This window comes from Saimiri boliviensis, chromosome 11 (assembly GCF_048565385.1).
Source record: "Saimiri boliviensis isolate mSaiBol1 chromosome 11, mSaiBol1.pri, whole genome shotgun sequence".
NCBI classification, from domain to species: Eukaryota; Metazoa; Chordata; class Mammalia; order Primates; family Cebidae; genus Saimiri; species Saimiri boliviensis.
Window position 1 is genome coordinate 102,097,673 of NC_133459.1, and position 19,106 is coordinate 102,116,778.

Sequence of the window (19,106 nt, forward strand, 5' to 3'; positions counted from 1 at the left end):
GAAGGCTGTCTCCGAGCCAGAGCCAGCCCCGGAACTGGGGTGGCCCCGAGGCGGCTGGTGTTTGCAGCATCTATGCTGATCCGTCTCTCTTCTCCTGAGAACTGCGATCGATACCCTGTACCGCCTCTTCCCAAACCCTGGCTGGACCCTGACTTCATCCATCACTTTGCCTTCTTTTTCTAATGAATACTTTCTCTGCTGGAAGGGCTGCTTCTGAAGCCTCGGCATAGGGAGATTTCTCATCAGAGCTGTCATCTTCCTTGCTAAGGTCTGGAAAGTACCTTAATCATCCATTTCTTCTTCTCAGCTGATAACATTTCTTCCCACCCTCACACAATCAAGAGACAAAAGTCTGCCTCCTCCATTCTCCCCCCCCCCCAGCACATTAGAAAAGAAATACTAATCCTTTTTCCTCAACCTCTCGCACCTCATCCCCACCCCAACCCCCACTCTTGACCCTTTAGTTAAGAGGAAAACAAGTTTGGGAGGAAGACCTCAGATTTTCTTCTCCTTTTCAGGCAGGGAAGGTGTAAGTACTTCAAGAATAATCTCTGAGGGCAGGGAATCAACCCGCGACCCACAGATGATCCCTAGGGTGTCCAGGAATCTGGTAAAAATTGAATTGTTCAATTGTGCCCAAGTGTATTTTTCTAGGGGATGTAAATGTAGTGGGTGACTGTGTGAAGGGGGATAGAGGTGCAAGTTTGTTCAACAGGAAGCTAATAGTTAAGAAACCGAAGCATATGGCCCTCAACTCCTGACAGGAAGCCCGTTTGGGTCACAGATGGTAGGACAGCACATGGAAACAGCTTTGTGGAAGCCACTATCTCTCACCTTTTGAATTTGCTCCAGAATTGTTAATGAGTCCCAGTTACTTTGGTCTAATTGGGTGCCACCAAAAGAGGAGATGTCACTAGACCAGAGCCTGCTAGGAACAACTGCTCTCCTCTCTGCACCCCAATAAACTGTCTAACTTATCAGAAAGTCCTGATATTTGTCCAAGAGCTAAAAACAAGAGAAAGGAAGAAAAACAAATCCCCAGAAGGACTCCAGTCGCAGATCCTTCATAGCAAGTACTTGCAGCACTGTTTATTCAAATGTTTAATAACAAGCACCAGAAAACAACATGCAACATTCTCCCCCCTACCCCTGATCTGCAATCCTAGAAGTAAGAGACTCATGACCACAACAGGGAAGGAAACTCATGTCCAGGAAAGGTCCTAGGTGGGCACCCTGGTGCTGAGTTAGTCTGGTGGGACAAAGGACAAGTGTCTTGCCCAAACCAGATACCTTCTTCTACCTCAGGCCCCACTGGGCAAAGCAGTAATGCCAGCCCTGGCTGGAAAGAACGTTAAGTCCTATGAGGTACTTGGCCCCGCCGAGCCCTCTGGAGGTAATGAGGTGAAGTAGCCTTTCCTCTTAGGGTGGCCATGGAGAGTGAGGCCATAGCCTAAATCAAGACTCTCCATAGGATTTCCACATGAATTAAAAAAAAAAAAAAAAAAAAAAAAAAAAAAAAAAGACTCTCCTGACAGAGAACAAGAGAGCCTGTTAAGAAGAAAGAGAACAAGCCTTCCTTGCTTTAAAGAGAGTTCTGGGCTGGGAGTCCTTGGCAGGAGTGAATATAATCTCCCTCCCCACCCCCACTTGCAACCGCTTTCTGTAGCTGAAGGGCCAGTTGCTAACTTGCGCCCCCAAATGAGAACACTATCCAGCACATTTCAAATAAATTATAAATACAGACACAGAATCCAAACAAGACCCAGTAGAAGCTGCTCACAGACCCCCACAGAGGCTGGTTTGAAGAAAAATGAAGGTCGACCCTTTGTTCTCTGTGTCTCTGGAGCTGTAGGCAAAACTGTCCCCCCTTGTCCTTGAGTAACCATGGGGACAGCTCATGACAGAGAGAGTTTCAGACTTAGAAACCCTGTCATATCATCTCCTTTCTTTCCTCCTCAAATATCTTCCCCCAAATCTTAAACAAACAAACAAAAATGATTCTTTCACTGAAGGACTCTGGAGCATTTGGGGACGTAAATCTCACCCTTTCCCCATCAAGAGGAAATGACGGGCCTGAAGTCAAAAGTCCTGACTCCTAGGTACCCCAGTAATGTACCTGTTTCTATGGACGGTGTTTAAAGAGGTGAGGAGGTTGAAGGGGGTTGACTCAGTTCTGAGGAGAAATTGGCACAGAGCACATTCACCCTTGGGATGCTTAGTGGGCCAATTGGCACTGGATTGGAAAGTGGTTGGATTCTTCCCTCTTCTTCCTTCCCTGGGAAGCCCTATGGCCAGGGAAGATTGAGCTGGGCAGGAAGCAAATGGTCCTCACCCAGTTAACTGACTCTCAGCCTTGGGGCCCAGAGAGGGACTGAAGGAGGTATCGGGAAGAGGATATACACTAAAGACAAATATGGATCTGGGTCCCAAAGTGAAGAAGCACCAATAGCATTGGCCTGCCATGGACTGGGGAGGGGATAGAGACGGAGAAATAAGGACACAGGAGAGGAATGGAGGGGAATGGGGAGGGGGAACATCTTGTTTAAAAGATGAGAAGGAGAAATATGAAGGAAGGACTAGAGAAGGAGCAGGGGGAAAAACTGAGCAAGGAATAAGGAAAAAATGGGCCCATCCATCCTGGGGCTCAGGGGCAATTTAGCCTCATGATAGTCCTTTGGCCCTTCCTAAGCCCCTTTCTGGCCCCATAGGAATAAAAGAAAGGCCTGGACAGACTTCAAAAAGGATCTCAAATGCCTCGGATGCAAGAGGCTGGGGAAGGGAGATAAACAGAGAAGTAAAGGAACTGGGGGCAGGTCCTAGACTCCATATTTTGAGTCCCGAGTGTGAGACCAAGACGGAGGACAGGGAGGAAGATAGGGAGTTTCTAAAGTAGAGTTTAGAGTGTTGGTGGAAAGTGCCCCAGCCTGGTGGGTGGGAGGATTGAGGGGTTAGAAGAAATTGATTATGCCAGCACCTTTACTGGCTTTACTTTCTTGAAGCTGAAACTCAGTTGCAATTTACCTTGCTCCCAGCTGAGTCTAGGCCTCATCAGGACCCTCCACAGGGCTATTTTCTAGGTTAGTGGGCCTCTCTGGTTCACACATGATGGACTCTGTGGGCGAGCAGAGGCCAAAGAAGACAGTGGGAGGCACACTGAGTCCTGGGGTGACTGGAGATCAGACACAGGGACTAGATGACAGCCAATGAGGAGGGGTCACCAAACCACTGTTGGGACCTCCACACAAGGGACCAGAAGGGAAGGCTACTAGCTGATTTCCCTTTCCCCTACTACTGTTGAAGCTGGAGGTTGACAGAAAGATGGCTGCTAGGAACCAGTCTCAGGGCACTGATTTCCTGCCCCTCACCTGCAGCAGAGGCTGATTCTCAGAGACTGTGAGAGTACAAGTAAGACCCCAAGTAAGATCCCTGGGCCCAGGCACTGGACAAGAAGCACTGAGCTCCTGCCATTCATGGCTCCAGCAAGAAGAAGGACAGGAAGCCACTGGGAGGGCTGCCCAGGTTTCCAACAGCAGATGCCTGCCCATCGTCTCAAAGCTCAAAGACCAGAATGATGGGGAAGGGGACCTGGAGGAGTAGGAAGAGGGAGGTCCTGGAAGCCGGAGGTGGTTGAAGAGGTGCTGTCCAGTTCGGGAGTAGCCAGGTAGGGGGCTGCTTACTGCTTCTCCACTGCTCCCTGCTCAGCTGCACTCTCCTGGCTGGGACCCTGGGCCTGGTCCTGGCCCTGGCCCTGTCCATGCCACGGGGTCTCCTTGAACACAAACCAACAGTTCCCGGCCCATAGGAAGAAGTTGATAAAGCCGAAGAGCTGAAAAGACAACAGGGGAATTTGTGAGAATAGTCGGGGGTCATTGTGGGAGCAGTGAGGGGGAGTTCCTCTTGCAGTCGGGGTGGGGGGTTATGCAGGGAAGAAGCACAGAGGGCTAGAAAGACTAAATTAAGACAGAGAACTCATATATATATATAAGTTATATATGAGTATAGAGGTATAGAGGTAGGGCTCCGGGCCTTCACCTGTTTGGGGAACCCAGGTGAAAGTGTCTAACTCTGACCATAGCATGCACCCAAGATGTAGCTTGGCCACTAGCAGAATCTGGCCCTTTAGTTGAGCATCGTGCAAAGCACAGCCAGGAGCCAAAAGTCAGAGCTAGGACGCTTCCCGCAGCACACGTGAGGCCCTGTTCCAAGCACCTTCTGCCCGGTGGGTGTGGCAGGAGCTGTCCAAGGTGCTCCTTCCCAGTGATGAGGCACCCAGCCAGGGCTATATTCGAATATTTATTCAAAATATTTTAAAAACCTCACAGCAGGAAGTACTTAGAGGGGAGTGTACTGATGTCTCAAATTATCTTTGAAATGCATTAAAAACAAGATTGGATTGATCCGTGGATTGATGGATGAAGTGAATAAGTACGTGATAAAACAAGCCTAGTAAAAAGTTAATGGCACAGTCTAGGTGGTGAGTATGTGGTTGTTAAAATTCTTTCAACTTTGTTATATGTGTGAACATTTTTACAATAAAATTTTGGGGGGAGAAACCTATCAGCAGGGTTCCAGCAAGTTCCAGAAGGGTGTTCTTGGTGTGCCAGCCATTAAACATTTCAGCTGTGGTAACAAGTCATTTTCAGAACAGGGCTGAGGTGGCTGGGATGACGGGCAGCATTTGAGAAGCTCTAGACTTCAGCTCTTTACCAATGAATATGGACATACCAACATTCTAACAACTGGAATGGCCAAATCTATACATATTCAGCTGACCCACCACTGGCCCAAAGCTCCTTTCCAGGCTGGAGGGCTGAGCGAGTCTAAGCCCCTTCCCACTCATGCTGGGTCTGCTCCCAGCTTCAAGCTCAGCCACAGCCCCAGGCTCCCCTTTAGATGCTCACACACATTGTGTAAAACAGCCAAGAGGAGGGAGGTATCACAGAGAGTGTGCCTAGAGCTGGGGAGACGAGAAGGGAATTGGAGGCAGAGTGTAGAAGGAGGCAGGAACAGAAGGCTAAGTGGCCCTTGGGTTCCCCTCATCCCAAAATGTCTTCTCAGGGTCAGCCAGGAGCCAGCAGCCAGCAAGAAGCACAGCGAGGGCACCAGCTCCAGGTGCAGGGACACCAGCTCTGGGACACCCTCTCTTTCCTTTCAGGACCTGCTAGCTGGGACAGGCCTGGGCAGCAGGGATGGTGCTGCCTCCCACAGTGGCCACAGGTCTCACCACAGAGATGTTGGCCAGGCCCATGGAGGGCGTGGCCCCGCCACTGCACACTGCTTCCTCTCCATGGCACACAGACATGGCTGCTGTCAGGCTGGATGGCCGTGTGGCCCCCTTGACATCGGTCAGGCCCTTGCCCCAGGCAGCTGCAGCTACCAGCCAGAAGAAGGTGAAGGAGACAGTCACACAGAAGTCCTGGGAAGAGCGGAGGGATGGGAAACACATTCAGAAAGGCCCAGTAATTACCTCGCTTCTTTTCCTCTTGCCATGATACTGGCAATCCCAGGGTGCCAGGACAGCTGTCTTTTCCCATCCTACCCAATGCCTAAAGCCCAGGTGGTCCTGAGGCATCTGTTCACTGCCCCCAAAGGAGTCCTGCCACTCAGGCTGCCCCTACTAATGCCCTCAGATCTAAGGTCTGGCTGCATGTACCAAGGCATCTGTTGGTCAGCCTCACCCCAAACCCACTCATCCCAAGTGGAACCTAAACTCCCCACTTTTCCCTCCCAGCTTTTCCATTTATCACCATTGCTCAGCTACAAGTGGCAGACTGCAGGAGGCAAATGGGGTCCCTTAAGGCACCCCTGGGTGATTCCAACCTTCTCTTGGCCACTCTGGGCCTGCACTTTCCAGAAGCAGAGTGAAGCTGACCTACCTAGTGGTTTGGCTACAAGAAATAGAAGAACTCTATGTATTGCAGTTGTGACCTAAAGGGCCCTGGAGATACTTGGGAATACATGGTCCCCATGTCTGGGCAGGGTAGATGAGGGCTGGGGGGCAGCTGAGGGGAAGGTAGTTTTACTGGAAATTTTGGGGAAGTTCCCATCTCGACTGCAAGGTTTCCTCCAGAAACATTCCTCCCTACATGAGCCCTTTCTTGGCTCTGTAAGAGTCTCCTGCTGAGAACTAGCACAGGACTCCTTCTGGGCCAGGGAGAGGGAGGATTGCACTCTCACGAAGCCAAGAAAGGGCTCATGTAGGGAGGAATGTTTCTGGAGGGAACCTTGCAGTCGAGATGGGAACTTCCCCAAAATTTCCAGTAAAACTACCTTCCCCTCAGCTGCCCCCCAGCCCTCATCTACCCTGCCCAGACATGGGGACCATGTATTCCCAAGTATCTCCAGGACCCTTTAGGTCACGACTGCAATATATAGAGTTCTTCTATTTCTTGTAGCCAAACCACTAGGTAGGCCAGCTTCACTCTGCCTCTGGAAAGTGCAGGCCCAGAGTGGCCAAGAGAAGGTTGGAATCACCCAGGGGTCTTGCATGCCTGGCACAGGAAGAGAGTAAAGGGGAATAATATTAATAGTCACTAATGTTTATTGAGACTAACTACGTACAAGATACCTTACATGCATTCTCATTTTATCTCACACACACACACACACACACAACTATGAGGCAGGTATTATTTTATCCCCATTTTATAGTTAAGGAAACTGAGATTTAGAGAGGTTATTTAACTTGTCCAAGATCGGACACATTTGCTGTGTGTCCAAGATTACACAGCAATGTGACCATGCTGGGATTCGAACCCAGGCCGTCTAACTCCAGAGCCTGCTTGTGTATGCTGCTATTACTGTGCCTCCTGTGAACAGGAGCAAGCGACAGGAGGTTGATGGAGGTGGAGGTTCCACCGTGGGGGTGGAAGACGCCACGTCTGTCTTTTCCTCCAGGTCTGACCTCAGGCCCCTCGCAAACATCTCCTCGGTTTCTCCACCCCATTCCTTCTGGCCTATGCTCACTCACCACCAGCGGAAAGCGTTTGTTCTCTGTGTAGAGGTTGTGGAAGCGCAGGTAGAGAACTAGGGCAGCCATAGTATAGAAGAAGGAAAAGATGCCAAGGGTCACGAAGAACTCGGCGGGTGCGGAGAAGTCCCCCATGAGGTGCATGGTTTTGGAGGTGGACTCTTCGTCACACAGGGGCATCTCATACTGGATCCGGTGCAACCTGCAGGTGGCAGGGGAGGCCATCCCGAGCTCAGGCAGTCCTCTCTCTCCCTGGCCCAGAAGGAGTCCTGTGCTAGTTCGCAGCAGGAGACTCTTACAGAGCCAAGAAAGGGCTCATGTAGGGAGGAATGTTTCTGGAGGGAACCTTACAGTCAAGACGGGAACTTCCCTGAAATTTCCAGTAAAACTACCTTCCCCTCAGCTGCCCCCCACAACACCACTCATCTACCCTGCCCAGACATGGGGACCATGTATTCCCAAGTATCTCCAGGGCCCTTTAGTTCACAACAGCAATATATGCAGTTCTTCTGTTTCTGGTAGCCAAACCACTAGGTAGATCAGCTGCATTCTGCTTCTGAAAGTGCAGGCCCGGAGTGGCTAAGGTTGGAATCACCCACTCTCAGGCCTTATTGGGCTTTCCAATGAGACAATGGACAAATTAAAGAGAAAGACACAGCCTATTATATACAAGAGACAGTTAAAATAACTTGGGTGCTGATACTAGAAATTTCTGAAAAGGTAAACCCTATCATCCGCTTTCTCCTCTGAACACTTGGGCTCCCTACTTCCTAAGCTCCCAAATACCCAGAAAAGAGTTTGCTTCTACCTCCCTGTCAAGGTGTGCTCACTTGTATTCAGGTGGTACCAGTTGAGGACCCCGCATCAACTCTTTAGGATATAACTACTAATAAGCTTCCCCACCTTCAAGGCAGAGAGGAGGCTGCTGAGGATCGGAGAGACCTGTCCAACTTGCTCAGGCTCCCGTAAGCCTCCATCCCAAATTACATGGGCTCTTTCTGTATGAGCTGGTGTGACCTGCCCTGGGTTGTCCATGGACTGGAACATTATTCTACCAGTGATTAATCTGTGTTTCCCTTACGTTTTGCTCTGGTCAGTGTGTCTGAAATTGCTAAAGAGCAGAAAGGATCCAAGTCTCATCATTCTATTTGAATCTGGAGTGTCACACAACAAATCGTTTTTAGGTTCCTGGAAGAGGAAGAGACCAAGCAGGTTCTGCCAATCCAGTGAGAGAAGCTGTGCTGGGATGGAACCAATTCTTGCTCACCTGAAGGGATAGCCGAATGCAACGATGATGGAGCTCACGTCCTTGGCTTCGTTGTTGCAGCGAACCATTGCTCCTGTCTCCCCGCTGTAGGAGCCGCAGGCCCCGAAGGCGAAAATAGCAAAGAGCTGAGAGAGAGTGAAGCCTCTTTGAGAGTCAGAAGGCCTCAACTTGCCAAGGTCAGTAACTAACTATGACTCCCCGCAGGTGCAGACATTAAATGTGGGAGCTGGGGAGAGTGAGGACCCCCTTTAATCAACTTCTTCTGGGGAGAAACCCAGGGCTTCCATTTGTCTTCCAGCCTCAGGCTGCTGGACCAAATACCCAGATGAATAAGCTTGACTGAGTGGTGTGTGAGAGGGACGTGAAGACACAAGAAATGGACAGTTGTGAGCTCTCTCCATTGGTTATGACTAGGGACCATAGGTAGCCTTCTTAAGATGACGAACACAAAACCTCTGCAAGTCAGGCTTTAGGAAACTTGTAGCTTACAGATAGACTTGAATTTCCTTCCCAAGGGAGAGGCACACTCAGAAATAGATTCCCCTGCACCAACCTAGATTAGACATGCCTAGAATGGTTTTCATTTCTCCTTTGATCTAGTGGTCTAACCTTGTTTCCTGGTTGCTAACTTCCAGTAGCTGCCTGCCTCAGTGGAGGTATAGCTGGAGGGGACAGCTTCTACCAGGCCTCCCCAGAGGGGCCATGCTGCTGTTCCAGGGTACTGACAGCCTAATTCCTCTTCCCCAAAAGGCACATGGCCTTCCAGCAATAGTGCTGGCTGGGCCAACATGACAATCTTGCCTAAGCCCAGGGAAAAGTACCCTCCACTTGACTTATCAGTCTCCACTGTTTCCCTGCTGGTGTTTCCCTTTGTCATCTGCTGATGCTGCCATTTCTCAGTGTTAAGATCCAGAAGTGTCCCTGGTCATTCAAACTGTATTCTTCTCCACCTTTTCTCACATTTTACTATACCTTCTCTCTCAAGTGAAATAACATTTTCTCATCCTATGATTTTCAAATTTCTTTCTGGGAAACACATTTTGGTTAGAAAAAGAGGTGAGAAGCCAGGTGCAGTGGCTCACGCCTGTAATCCCAGCACTTTGGGAGGCCAAGGCGGGTGGACCATTTGAGGTCAGGAGTTCAAGACCAGCCTGGCCAACATGGTGAAACACAATCTCTACTAAAAATACAAAAATTAGTCGGGTGGTAGTGGCACACACCTGTAATCCCAGCTACTTGGGAGACTGAGGCAGGAGAATCATTGAACCTGGGAGGCAGAGGGTGCAGTGAGCCGAGATCATGCCACTGCACTCCAGCCTCAGTGACTGAGTGAGACCCTGTCCCCACCACCAAAAAAAAAAAAAAAAAAAAAAAAAGAAAAGAAAAGAAAAAAGAAAAGAAAAAAAAAGAAAGGAGGTGAGAACTGGAAATGTCTTATTCTCCACATCGTCTGTTCAGACTGAGTTTCCTGTGCACTTACCTTTGACTTGTATACAATGTCATTATGCTTATTAAGCAATGAGCTTATTCTCTTAATTGTTCACCTTCTGTATGTTTCTCTGAGGTTCAGTGTCTTGGACATTAATGACTTGAAAGACAGCTGATCTACATCTCAGCCCTGCATCCAGAGTCTAGAACAGAAGCTATATGCACGTTATTTTGCTAATGCTTGTTAGCGTTATGGAGCGAAAGGACACCTGAACTACGCGTATGGAAACCTAGGTCCCGACCTGGTCCTGTCACTAGCCGGTGAGCTCTGATAAGTCACTCTGCTCTCTCAGTCTATTTCCTCATCTTAAATGGAGGGTTTGGAGTAGATAATCTAGAGGCCCTTTCTAGTCCCGGAATTCTCTTACTCTCTGAGAGTAACACCGTCGGTGTATTCTTGGCTGGGCTTGCCAACAGCTGTACTCTGCCCCTGGGAGGTGTCCAGTGCCACTGTCCTGGCTTGCAGTGCCTGGCCTCGCAGAGCTCCATGCTGGAGCCATTGACCTCTCTCCAAAGGTCATAATGAGCACCTCTCTGTTTCCAGGAGGTTTATTCCAGATAAATGAGAATTGTCTCCACATTTAAAGGTATCTGGGAAAGAAGACAGTAAGACCTCCCTTCAATGCCTAAATGACTTCCTCTCCTGAATTAAATGATGGAGGCTGCAGTAGAGCCCCGTCTGCCCACCTTTTTCACAGAAGTAGAGAGGAATCACCCAAAGCCTCTGCATCACTACCCTGTACATACTCAAAGTGGCCTCACCAGTATAGTAGTGGAACTTCTCTAGCTCTTCCTCTTAGGAATTCTCTAATCTTTTGTCAGTTCTGTGGCCATCTGATTCCTCTTAGAAGTTTCTTTATTCCTGTTAGCTTCTGGTGTCCAGACTGGACATGATTAGGGTATCACATTCTAGGAAGGGGAGCACAGTTGGAAATATTTTTACCCATTGGCAGTTAGTCAGTGAATGGCTCCGTATGGGTTTCTTAAGAAAACAGGGACCAGGCACGGTGGCTCACACCTGTAATCCCAGCAGTTTGGGAGGCCAAGGCAGGAGAATGGCTTGAGCCCAGGAGTTTGAGACCAGCAACATATGGGTAACATAGCAAGACTCTGTCTCTAGAGAAACTACAAACAAAAGATTAGTCGGGCATGGTGGTGCCTGCTAGTAGTCCCAGCTACTCAGGAGGCTGATGTGGAGGAATCACTTGAGCCCAGGAGTTCAAGGCTACAGTGAGCTATGATCATGCCACTGCGCTCCAAGCTGGGCAACAGAGCAAGACCCCATCTCAAACAAAAAGGAAAGAAAAAGAAAGTAGGTACTCAAAACTTAGGGGCAGTGAATGGTCAGTTATGCAACCTTCTTTTCACCAGCACTCTCTTGAAAGGCATGCCTGAGCATCTACAGAAAGACAACATGTATTGAGCGTGTGCTATGCCTAGCATGTACAGTGCCTACCATGCACTGTTACAGGCACCATTATCTAGTAGTGAGCAAAAGAGGAAAAAGGCTGAGCATGGTGGTTCATGCCTGTAATCTCAGCACTTTGGGAGGCTGAGGTGAGAGGATCACTTGAGCTCGGGAGTTTAAGATTAGCCAACTTTTTATTTAGCCAAGAAAAATTAGCCAGGTGTAGTGGTGCACATCTGTGGTCCCAGCCACTCTGGAGACTGATGTGGGAAGATCTCTTGAGTCCAGGAGGTCAAAGATACATGATCGCACCACTGCACTCCAGCCTAGGTGACAGAGCGAGACCCTATCTCAAAAAAAAAAAAAGAGAAAATTTCTGTCCTCATGGGGCTTATACTCTAGAAGCCTCTGCATCACTCTAGAGCTGCACTATCTAAAACCGTAGCCACTAGCCAAGCTTGATTATTTACATTTAAGTTAATTAAAATTAAATTAAATAAGAAATTCAAGCTGGGTGCAGTGTCTCACACCTATAATCCCAACACTTTGGGAAGTAAGGTGGGAGGATCACTCAAGGCCAGCCTGAGTAACATAACAAGACCCCATTTCTACCAAAAAAAAAAAAAAAAAATAGCCAGGCATGGTGGTGCATGCCTGTGGTCCTAGGGGCTTGTGAGGCTGAAGTGGGTGGATCACTTGAGCCCAGGATTTCAAAGCTGCAATGAGCTATGATCACATCATTGCACTCCAGCCTGGGTGACAGAGTGAGACTGTATCAAACAACAACAAAGAAATTCAGGCCAAGCACGGTGGCTCATGCCTGTAATCCCAGCACTTTAGGAGGCCGGGCAAGTGAATTACTTGAGATCAGGAGTTTAAGACTAGTCTGGCCAACATGGCAAAATCCTGTCTCTACTTAAAAAAAAAAAAAATCGATTCAGTCACACTAGGCACATTTCAAGGGCCCGATAGCCTCATGTGGGGAGCAGGTACTACCTTAGAGAGCACAGATTCTAAAACTTTTCCATTATTACCAAAAGTTCTGCTATGTCTAAATGACGGTCCTGAGGTTCTGACAATCCTGAATCCTGCTTTTGGATTCCTCAGAGGGCAAAACATACCCATAATCACTTTAGTATTTATTGTATTCTGATTTTTTTCAAGTCAGGAATCTTACATAATGATTTTTTTATTTACCAAAATATATGTTTAAAACTGAAGACTATACAGTCGGATGGTACTAGAGCAAAATGGAGACATCTGAGGGGAATCACAGGTTCACAGAGCAGCAGAACAAAAGGGATCTCAAAGATTCTCAGACCCAATCATCTCATTTCACAGAGGTGGAATTTGAAGCCCCAAAAGATGAAGTCACTTTCCCGAAGTCACATTTAGCTGACGTGAGAGCCAGGCTTAGAATTCACATCTCCTGATTCCCCGTCCAGTGCTCTTTCCATTTCATTTGCTCATGAACTCAACACTGATTAAGCATCTACCTTGTGCCAGGTACTGGAGATATGAAGATGAAGAAGGCTCAGCTCTTGCTCTCAAGAATTCACCACAAGAAAGGAGTGCCATATTAAAACAAACAAACGAAAAATAAAAACAAACTGCATCACAGAGTTATTAAGCCTAAAGAATAGATCTCTACCATGTGCATTGAGGAGTTACAAGGAGAGAAGGAGTAGCTCTGTGTCTTAGGAGTAGCTCTGTGCCTTGGGGTGCAGAAGCTCAGAAATACACCTCCCAACCCTCTCCATGTCTCCTAATCCTCCATCTTTCCACTCCAGATTTGCTTTCTTCCCTAAGTGTGCCAAATGACCGAGACACAGGAAGAGAGAGAAAGAACTGAAACCACCCCGTCGCCAAGCACAAGGCTCTGTCATGAGCAAACTGGTTATAATGAAGAGCAGCCAAGCAGAGGTAGAGGCCTTGAGACAAGGTAGAGTTCTAGCATTCTGGTGCCAAGCAGCCTTCCTCCTCCTGGACCTGCACTGCTGGGACAGCGATGGTCATTTTCTACCCTCTGCCGCCTCCTGCTTCTGCATCTTTTTTACAATAATGTCAGAATAACCTTTCCAGTTTAAGGATGAGGCTCCCCTTTGGCGCTGACACACTCGCTGGTCGGTCCAGAGGACACTAACATGACCAGTTAGTACACAGCACAGGGAAGACAAGTTCTCTCCCCAGCTTCTACTCCCACACTGATCTCACCTGTTTTTTGTTTGTTTGACACAGACTCTTGCTCTTCACCCAGGCTGTAGTGCAGTGGCACGATCACAGCAACCTGGAACTTCTGGACTCAAACAATCCTCCTGCCTTAGTCTCCTGTGTAGCTGAGACTCCAGGCGTGCACCGCCACTTCCAGATAATTTATTTTATTTTTTCATAAAGACAGAGTTTCACCATGTTGCCCAGGCTGGTCTTAAACTCCTGAGCTCAAGCAATCCACCTGCTTCAGCCTCCCAAAATACTGGGATTACATATCTCATTGGTTTTATGGACTCCGATGGTGTTCTTTCAAATTCTCCACATATATTGAAATAACTTACTTTTATTACAGAGACCTCAGATCCAAATAAGTGCCTTTGGTACCCCAAATGTGAATTGTTGGTCAGGGCATACCCAGATAAAGGTTATATGACTTATTTGTAAGCAAATGGAACAGTGACTGAGTCACCCAGATATTTTTTTTGTACCTTATCATCAAATGGAGGATTTCACAGTGACATTTGAATAATCCAACCAAAGGACTAGCCTAGCTAGATAGTCTGCAGAATGGGGGATAGATGGGGTAAAGGGGAAGTTCAGGAATAGGGAGCGAACCAACACTTACTTAATGCCCCCTGGAGTGCTAGGCTCACCATAGGCTTCCAGAATGCTCTACACTTTACAGATATTATCTCCTGTAATCCTCCTAATGAGCCCATAAAATAAGTCTTACCTCCATTTACAGATAAGAAAGCAGGCCCATAAAGACTCTGTCACTGGGTGAGGTGGCTCAGGCTCGTGATCTCAGCACTTTTGGAGCCTGAGGTGGGAATATCACCTGAGCCCAGGAATTCGAAACCAGACTGCGCAGCATGGCAAGACCGCATTTTTACAAAAATTCCTTACAACTCAGGTATGGTCACATGTGCCTTTGGTCCCAGATGCTCGAGAGGCTGAGGTGGGGGTACTGCCTGAGCTTGGAAAGTTGAGGCTGCAGTGAGATGTGTTCCTACCACTGCACTCCAGCCTCGGTGATAGAGCCAGTCTCTATCTTAGACTCTGTCTTAGAGCTTGTCTAAAAAAAAAGAAAAAAAGAAAAAAAAATTGATATTTACTTACTCAAGGTTTCAGAGCTAGAAGCAAGAAAGCAGAGGGGACTCAATTTAAACCAAAGCCTATCTGACCTCAAAAATCTGCCTCTTTCTTTTTCTTTTTCTTTTTTTTTTGAGACGGAGTTTCGCTCTTGTTACCCAGGCTGGAGTGCAATGGCACGATCTTGGCTCACGGCAACCTCCGCCTCCTGGGTTCAGGCAATTCTCCTGCCTCAGCCTCCTGAGTAGCTGGGATTACAGGCACGTGCCACCATGCCCAGCTAATTTTTTGTATTTTTAGTAGATACGGGGTTTCACTATGTTGACCAGGATGGTCTCGATCTCTTGACCCTGTGATCCACCCGCCTCGGCCTCCCAAAGTGCTGGGATTACAGGCATGAGCCACCGTGCCCGGCCCGACCTCTTTCTTTTTCTTTTGTTTTCTTCCTTCCTTCTTTCCTTCTTTCCTTTCTTTCTGTCTTTTTTTGAGACAAAGTCTAGTTCTATCACTCAGGCTGCAGTGCATTGCTCACTGCAGCCTCGACCTCCTGGACTCAAGCAATTCTCCAGCCTCAGCCTCCCAAGGGGCTGGAACCACAAGCATGTGCCATTACACCCAGCTAATTTTATTTTTTTTATAGAGATGAGATCGCCCCTTGTTGCCCAGGCTTGTGTCAAACTCCTGGGCTCAAGCAATCCTCCCACCTCAGCCTCCCAAAGTGTGTTTTTTTCTTTAAAACAAATTTTTAAGATACTTTTTTATCTTGAGTTCCCACAATTTGATGTCTTTTTCTTTTTTAAAAAAACTAGTTTTCAGGCCGGGTGCGGTGGCCCATGCTTGTAATCCCAGCACTTTGGGAGGCTGAGGTGGGCGGATCACCTGAGGTCAGAAGTTTGAGAACAGCCTGATCAACATGAAGAAACCCCGTCTCTACTAAAAATACAAAATTAGTCAAGTGTGGTGGTGCATGCCTGTAATCCCAGCTACTCAGGAGGCTGAGGCAGGAGAATCACTTGAACCCAGGAAGCAGAGATTGCAGTGAGCCAAGATCGAGCCATTGCACTCCAGCCTGGGCAATAAGAGCGAGACTCCATCTCAGAAAACAAAAATAAAAACAAAAACAAAACAAACCACAACAAAAAACTAGTTCTTCAATAATTGGTCTATGTCCAGGTTATTTTTGCTAACTTAGTGTAGACTTAGTGAGACTCCAGAATTGGAATCGAGGTGAGATTAGTTGATTTCTCAATTAAAAAAAAAAAAAAAAACTCTAAGCTAAGCTCCTGACAAATAAAAGAATAACATTATTTTCTTTTCACAAAGATTCCAGTAAAACCTCTGCTTTTTGTAATAATGACAACAAAGGTTTTCAGTTACCATTATGATAACTGCAAGTGTTGCATTTTCTTTTTCCTTTCCCAGTCAGGAGCATTTGATTCCTCCAAAGAGGAAATGAGTGAAAAACTCAAATGTCATTTCCACTGTCTTTTCTGGTGCTGGTGCCTGTGTACTTTTTATGTTACCTCATCTGCAGAACTTCAAAGCAAGTGAAAGTGGCACCCTGAATTCAGGCTACCTGGGATAGCAGTAAAAGCAAAGCACATTTCTTTGTGATGCTACCCTGTGAACGAAGTCTGAATTCAGAGTCTAGCCCCAGGCCCAGGCTTTAGCATTCTGAGAAAAACAGGTCTCTGTTTTGCATAACCCTCTTTCTAAGAACTTGAAGATCATAAAAGTCAATCAGATCTTAATTCCTAGAGCCTTAGTGCTGACCCCAAGACTGGATCATTTCCCTGGGCATTGCTTTCTACAGCCTTTTCAGAAATGTTGTGGGTATTTGAGGTGCAGGGGCGGAGGAAAGGGTGGCAGGATTGAAGAAGGAAGCTTTTCAGAATCCCTCCAGGGGAGAGGAGTCCATGGTTCCATGGTCTAATACCTCATTGTTTCCCTTATCCTTTAACAGCCTGTTTCAAATTCTGTTGGATCCATATGTCTAATTTAATGGTAAAATTGGTCTCTTACATTTCAGGTTCTGCTCCTCTGGATTGATCATAATGGCTCTTCCAGTTCTGGATGCCAGTCACTCAGAGCCTTAATATCATTCTTTTATGGCTCCCTCTGGCACTTGAGTGGTGGGTCAGAACAGGCAAGGGGCCAAAGGCAAAAGAGTTCCATCAGCAATTGGTCCAACCACTCTTGAGGCAGTGAGAAAGGTGGAAAGTCCCCATCAGGTCCCAAAGTTTGCACTTGGGAGCTCTTGGGTTGGCCTGACAATCCAAATGCATTATTGTCCCTGGATTCCAGATTTGATTATTCTTATCCGAACCACGATTTAGGAATTGGTGACACCATGCTAATTCTTGTCTCCAAAGCCCTGTAGAACTCAATCCTCCTCAATAGTAATGGTAATTGATTCCCTAGCTGAATTCTGTACTGAGAGCACATTAATTAAGTTATTCACACACCATTTGGTATGTGGATTGTCTAACTTAAAATCTCTTCCGCAATAGTGCACCAAATGCCCCCTACAAGTCTTTATGATTTGAGAAAGTGACCGCACCTGTCCGCATTCCTAATTTATACCCAGGAGGCTTTGGGCAGTAGCCTAGTGAAGCAAGATAGTATTTCCACTAGATCATAGCAGGGGAAACTGAGGACCTGAGCAAGTGACTTTTTCAAGGTCACAAAGAAAGTCTAACACACCAACATATTTAGAGCATAAGGAGACCCTAGGAAGATTCTGATCAACATCTGAGTAGCGCTGGAAATTGAAGTCCAGAGAAATGAGTTGCCCAAGGTGACATAGCTGGAAAAGGCTGGTCTAGGTATGGATCCCAGTGCCCCAGCTTCTCAGATGTGTTCCATCTTATTCTGTATGCTACATTTTAGCCATGCCGCGATTTTTATTGTCTTAATTTTTTGTTTTATTTAATCATAGAGTCATAAGCTCCGTTCATTCATCCATCCATTCCCTCACTCATTTACAGGAACCCAGATTACTGGTTACCGTAACAGGGAACTGCGAGCCAAGAGCCTGTCCCCTGAGTCCAGTACCTGCAGGATCATCCAGGCCTTGGTGGGTTTGGGGACAGGATGGTTTCTATCACCTGCTTCCTTCCCTTCTTTGCCCTCCGCGGCTTCTCTCTTGGTGAAGAGCGGACCTCGTCCCCCTCGTCCTTCTCCCCCCGCTCCCGTCACCAAGGAGTGGTATGTGCAGGATCAGAATTCTGGAAAGGTTACACCCGGGTCCTCTCGCCCGAGTGAAATGTGAGCGCCCTGGGCAAAGGCTCCTTGCACATAGAAGGACCGAATCCGGGACTCTGCATGCCTCGCTCTTCACCCTCCTGCCACCAAGTCCGGAGAGGCAGCCCCAGCCCGCCCCTCCCCCGCCCACCTGTCGCCGCCCCCCACCCTTCCGCCGTGGCCCGGTCGCAGCACCTCCCCAGCCCCCACCCTGGCTCCATTGCTTCGGGTCAGCGTCACAGTCCAGGCTCCCGAAATAGCCCAGGGCCAGGGCAGCGACTCACCCACTGGAGAACTTTGATGAAGCCCAGCGGCTCCTCCAGCCGCCGCCAGCGCAGCCCTACGAGCAGGCGGTCCACCTGCGGAGACACAGCCGGCCGGGGGTCAGGGCGATGGGGAGCTCCGGGAAGTCGCTGGTTCCCTTGCCCCACTCACACGGGGTCCGGGGGTGGGATAAGGGTCCAGCCGACATCTCGGTGGAGAGGGGCGGGTGAGAGAGCCCGGGGCGCGCAGGGACTACCTGCTGGCGCGGCGACTTGTCCGCCGTGCGGCCGGTGCTCTCGGTCGAGGACATGCTGGCGCAGTGGGCGCGGGGCGCGGCGTGGGGGCTCCCTGGCCGGGAGGCGGCGAACACCGCGGGGAGGCGGGGAGCTGCGGGCCCCGGACAGGGCAGGCGAGCGCGGCCGGAGCGAGAGCGGCCGTCGGCGGGCCGGGGTACAGGCTGGCTGGCTGGGTCGCGGGGGCACTGCTGTCCGCCCTCTCCGAGGCTGCGGCCGCCGCGGTGCCCCGCCGGCAGCAGAAAGCCCCCGAGTCGGATTCAAACTTCTGTCAAACTCACAGCGAACTTGGCCGCCGAATCACGTGGCGTGCGCTCCCAAACCCTCCTCCCGCCCCCTCCGCTCCCCTTCTCAGCTCTCCGGACACCTTAAAGGGACCTGCGGCCTCCGTGGTTAGCTCCGCCGCGGGGCGGCGGGGTGGGGGACTCCAGGTCCTTGCCGAAGCCCCCGGGACCGGTCCCCACCGAGACACCGTGGCGGTCGGAAACGCTAGCCCGGCGCGCCGGGACGCACGGGCTCCAGGTTGTCTTTCCCTGTTTTCCTGGATTGCGAGCTGCCCAGCGCCGGTTTCTCTCCTCTTCCATACCAGAATACCCAGAACCTAAAAGATTCTCATAAGGCAGGATTAGGGCTGTGAAACAAGGTTCTAAGCCTCATGGTTAATATACCGCAGTACCGACAAAAGCGCGATAGAATATAAGCAGCTGATTTTTCACTCTGTCTAGTTAGTTATTTTATTTTTTTAAAGACATTTGTATGTTAGTGATTTAAAAGTTATTAATCTTTAACAAGCATAAACTGTATCTCCTTTAAAATGGTCATTACCATTTAAATGAGAGTGAAAAAAGGGTCTTTGAGGAATGGGGCACA

The 19,106-nt window shown here is 48.7% G+C and overlaps 1 protein-coding gene across 1 annotated transcript; it reads right to left on the reverse strand.

Moving 5' to 3' along the window:
• Positions 1-1,517: 1,517 nt before the first annotated feature.
• SYPL2 (synaptophysin like 2) lies at positions 1,518-18,549 on the reverse strand. Its single transcript, XM_003933403.4, has 6 exons — positions 18,200-18,549; positions 17,964-18,038; positions 8,238-8,362; positions 6,971-7,172; positions 5,225-5,416; positions 1,518-3,826 (listed from the first exon to the last, which is right to left on the reverse strand). Exons 1-6 carry the CDS (start codon positions 18,251-18,253, stop codon positions 3,674-3,676), a joined length of 801 nt encoding a protein of 266 aa, XP_003933452.1. The 5' UTR covers positions 18,254-18,549; the 3' UTR covers positions 1,518-3,673.
• Between the last annotated feature and the right edge of the window lie 557 nt (positions 18,550-19,106).

Bases quoted from the DNA above. Each gene is read 5' to 3' on its own strand.
- SYPL2 (XM_003933403.4), bottom strand. From the start codon at position 18,253: ATGTCCTCGACCGAGAGCACCGGCCGCACGGCGGACAAGTCGCCGCGC. The intron at 18,039-18,199 runs GTAGTCCCTGCG...GTGTCTCCGCAG, and splicing joins ACAAGTCGCCGCGCCAGCAG to GTGGACCGCCTGCTCGTAGG. The intron at 3,827-5,224 runs GTGAGACCTGTG...TTGTCTTTTCAG, and splicing joins GCCTGGCCAACATCTCTGTG to CTCTTCGGCTTTATCAACTT.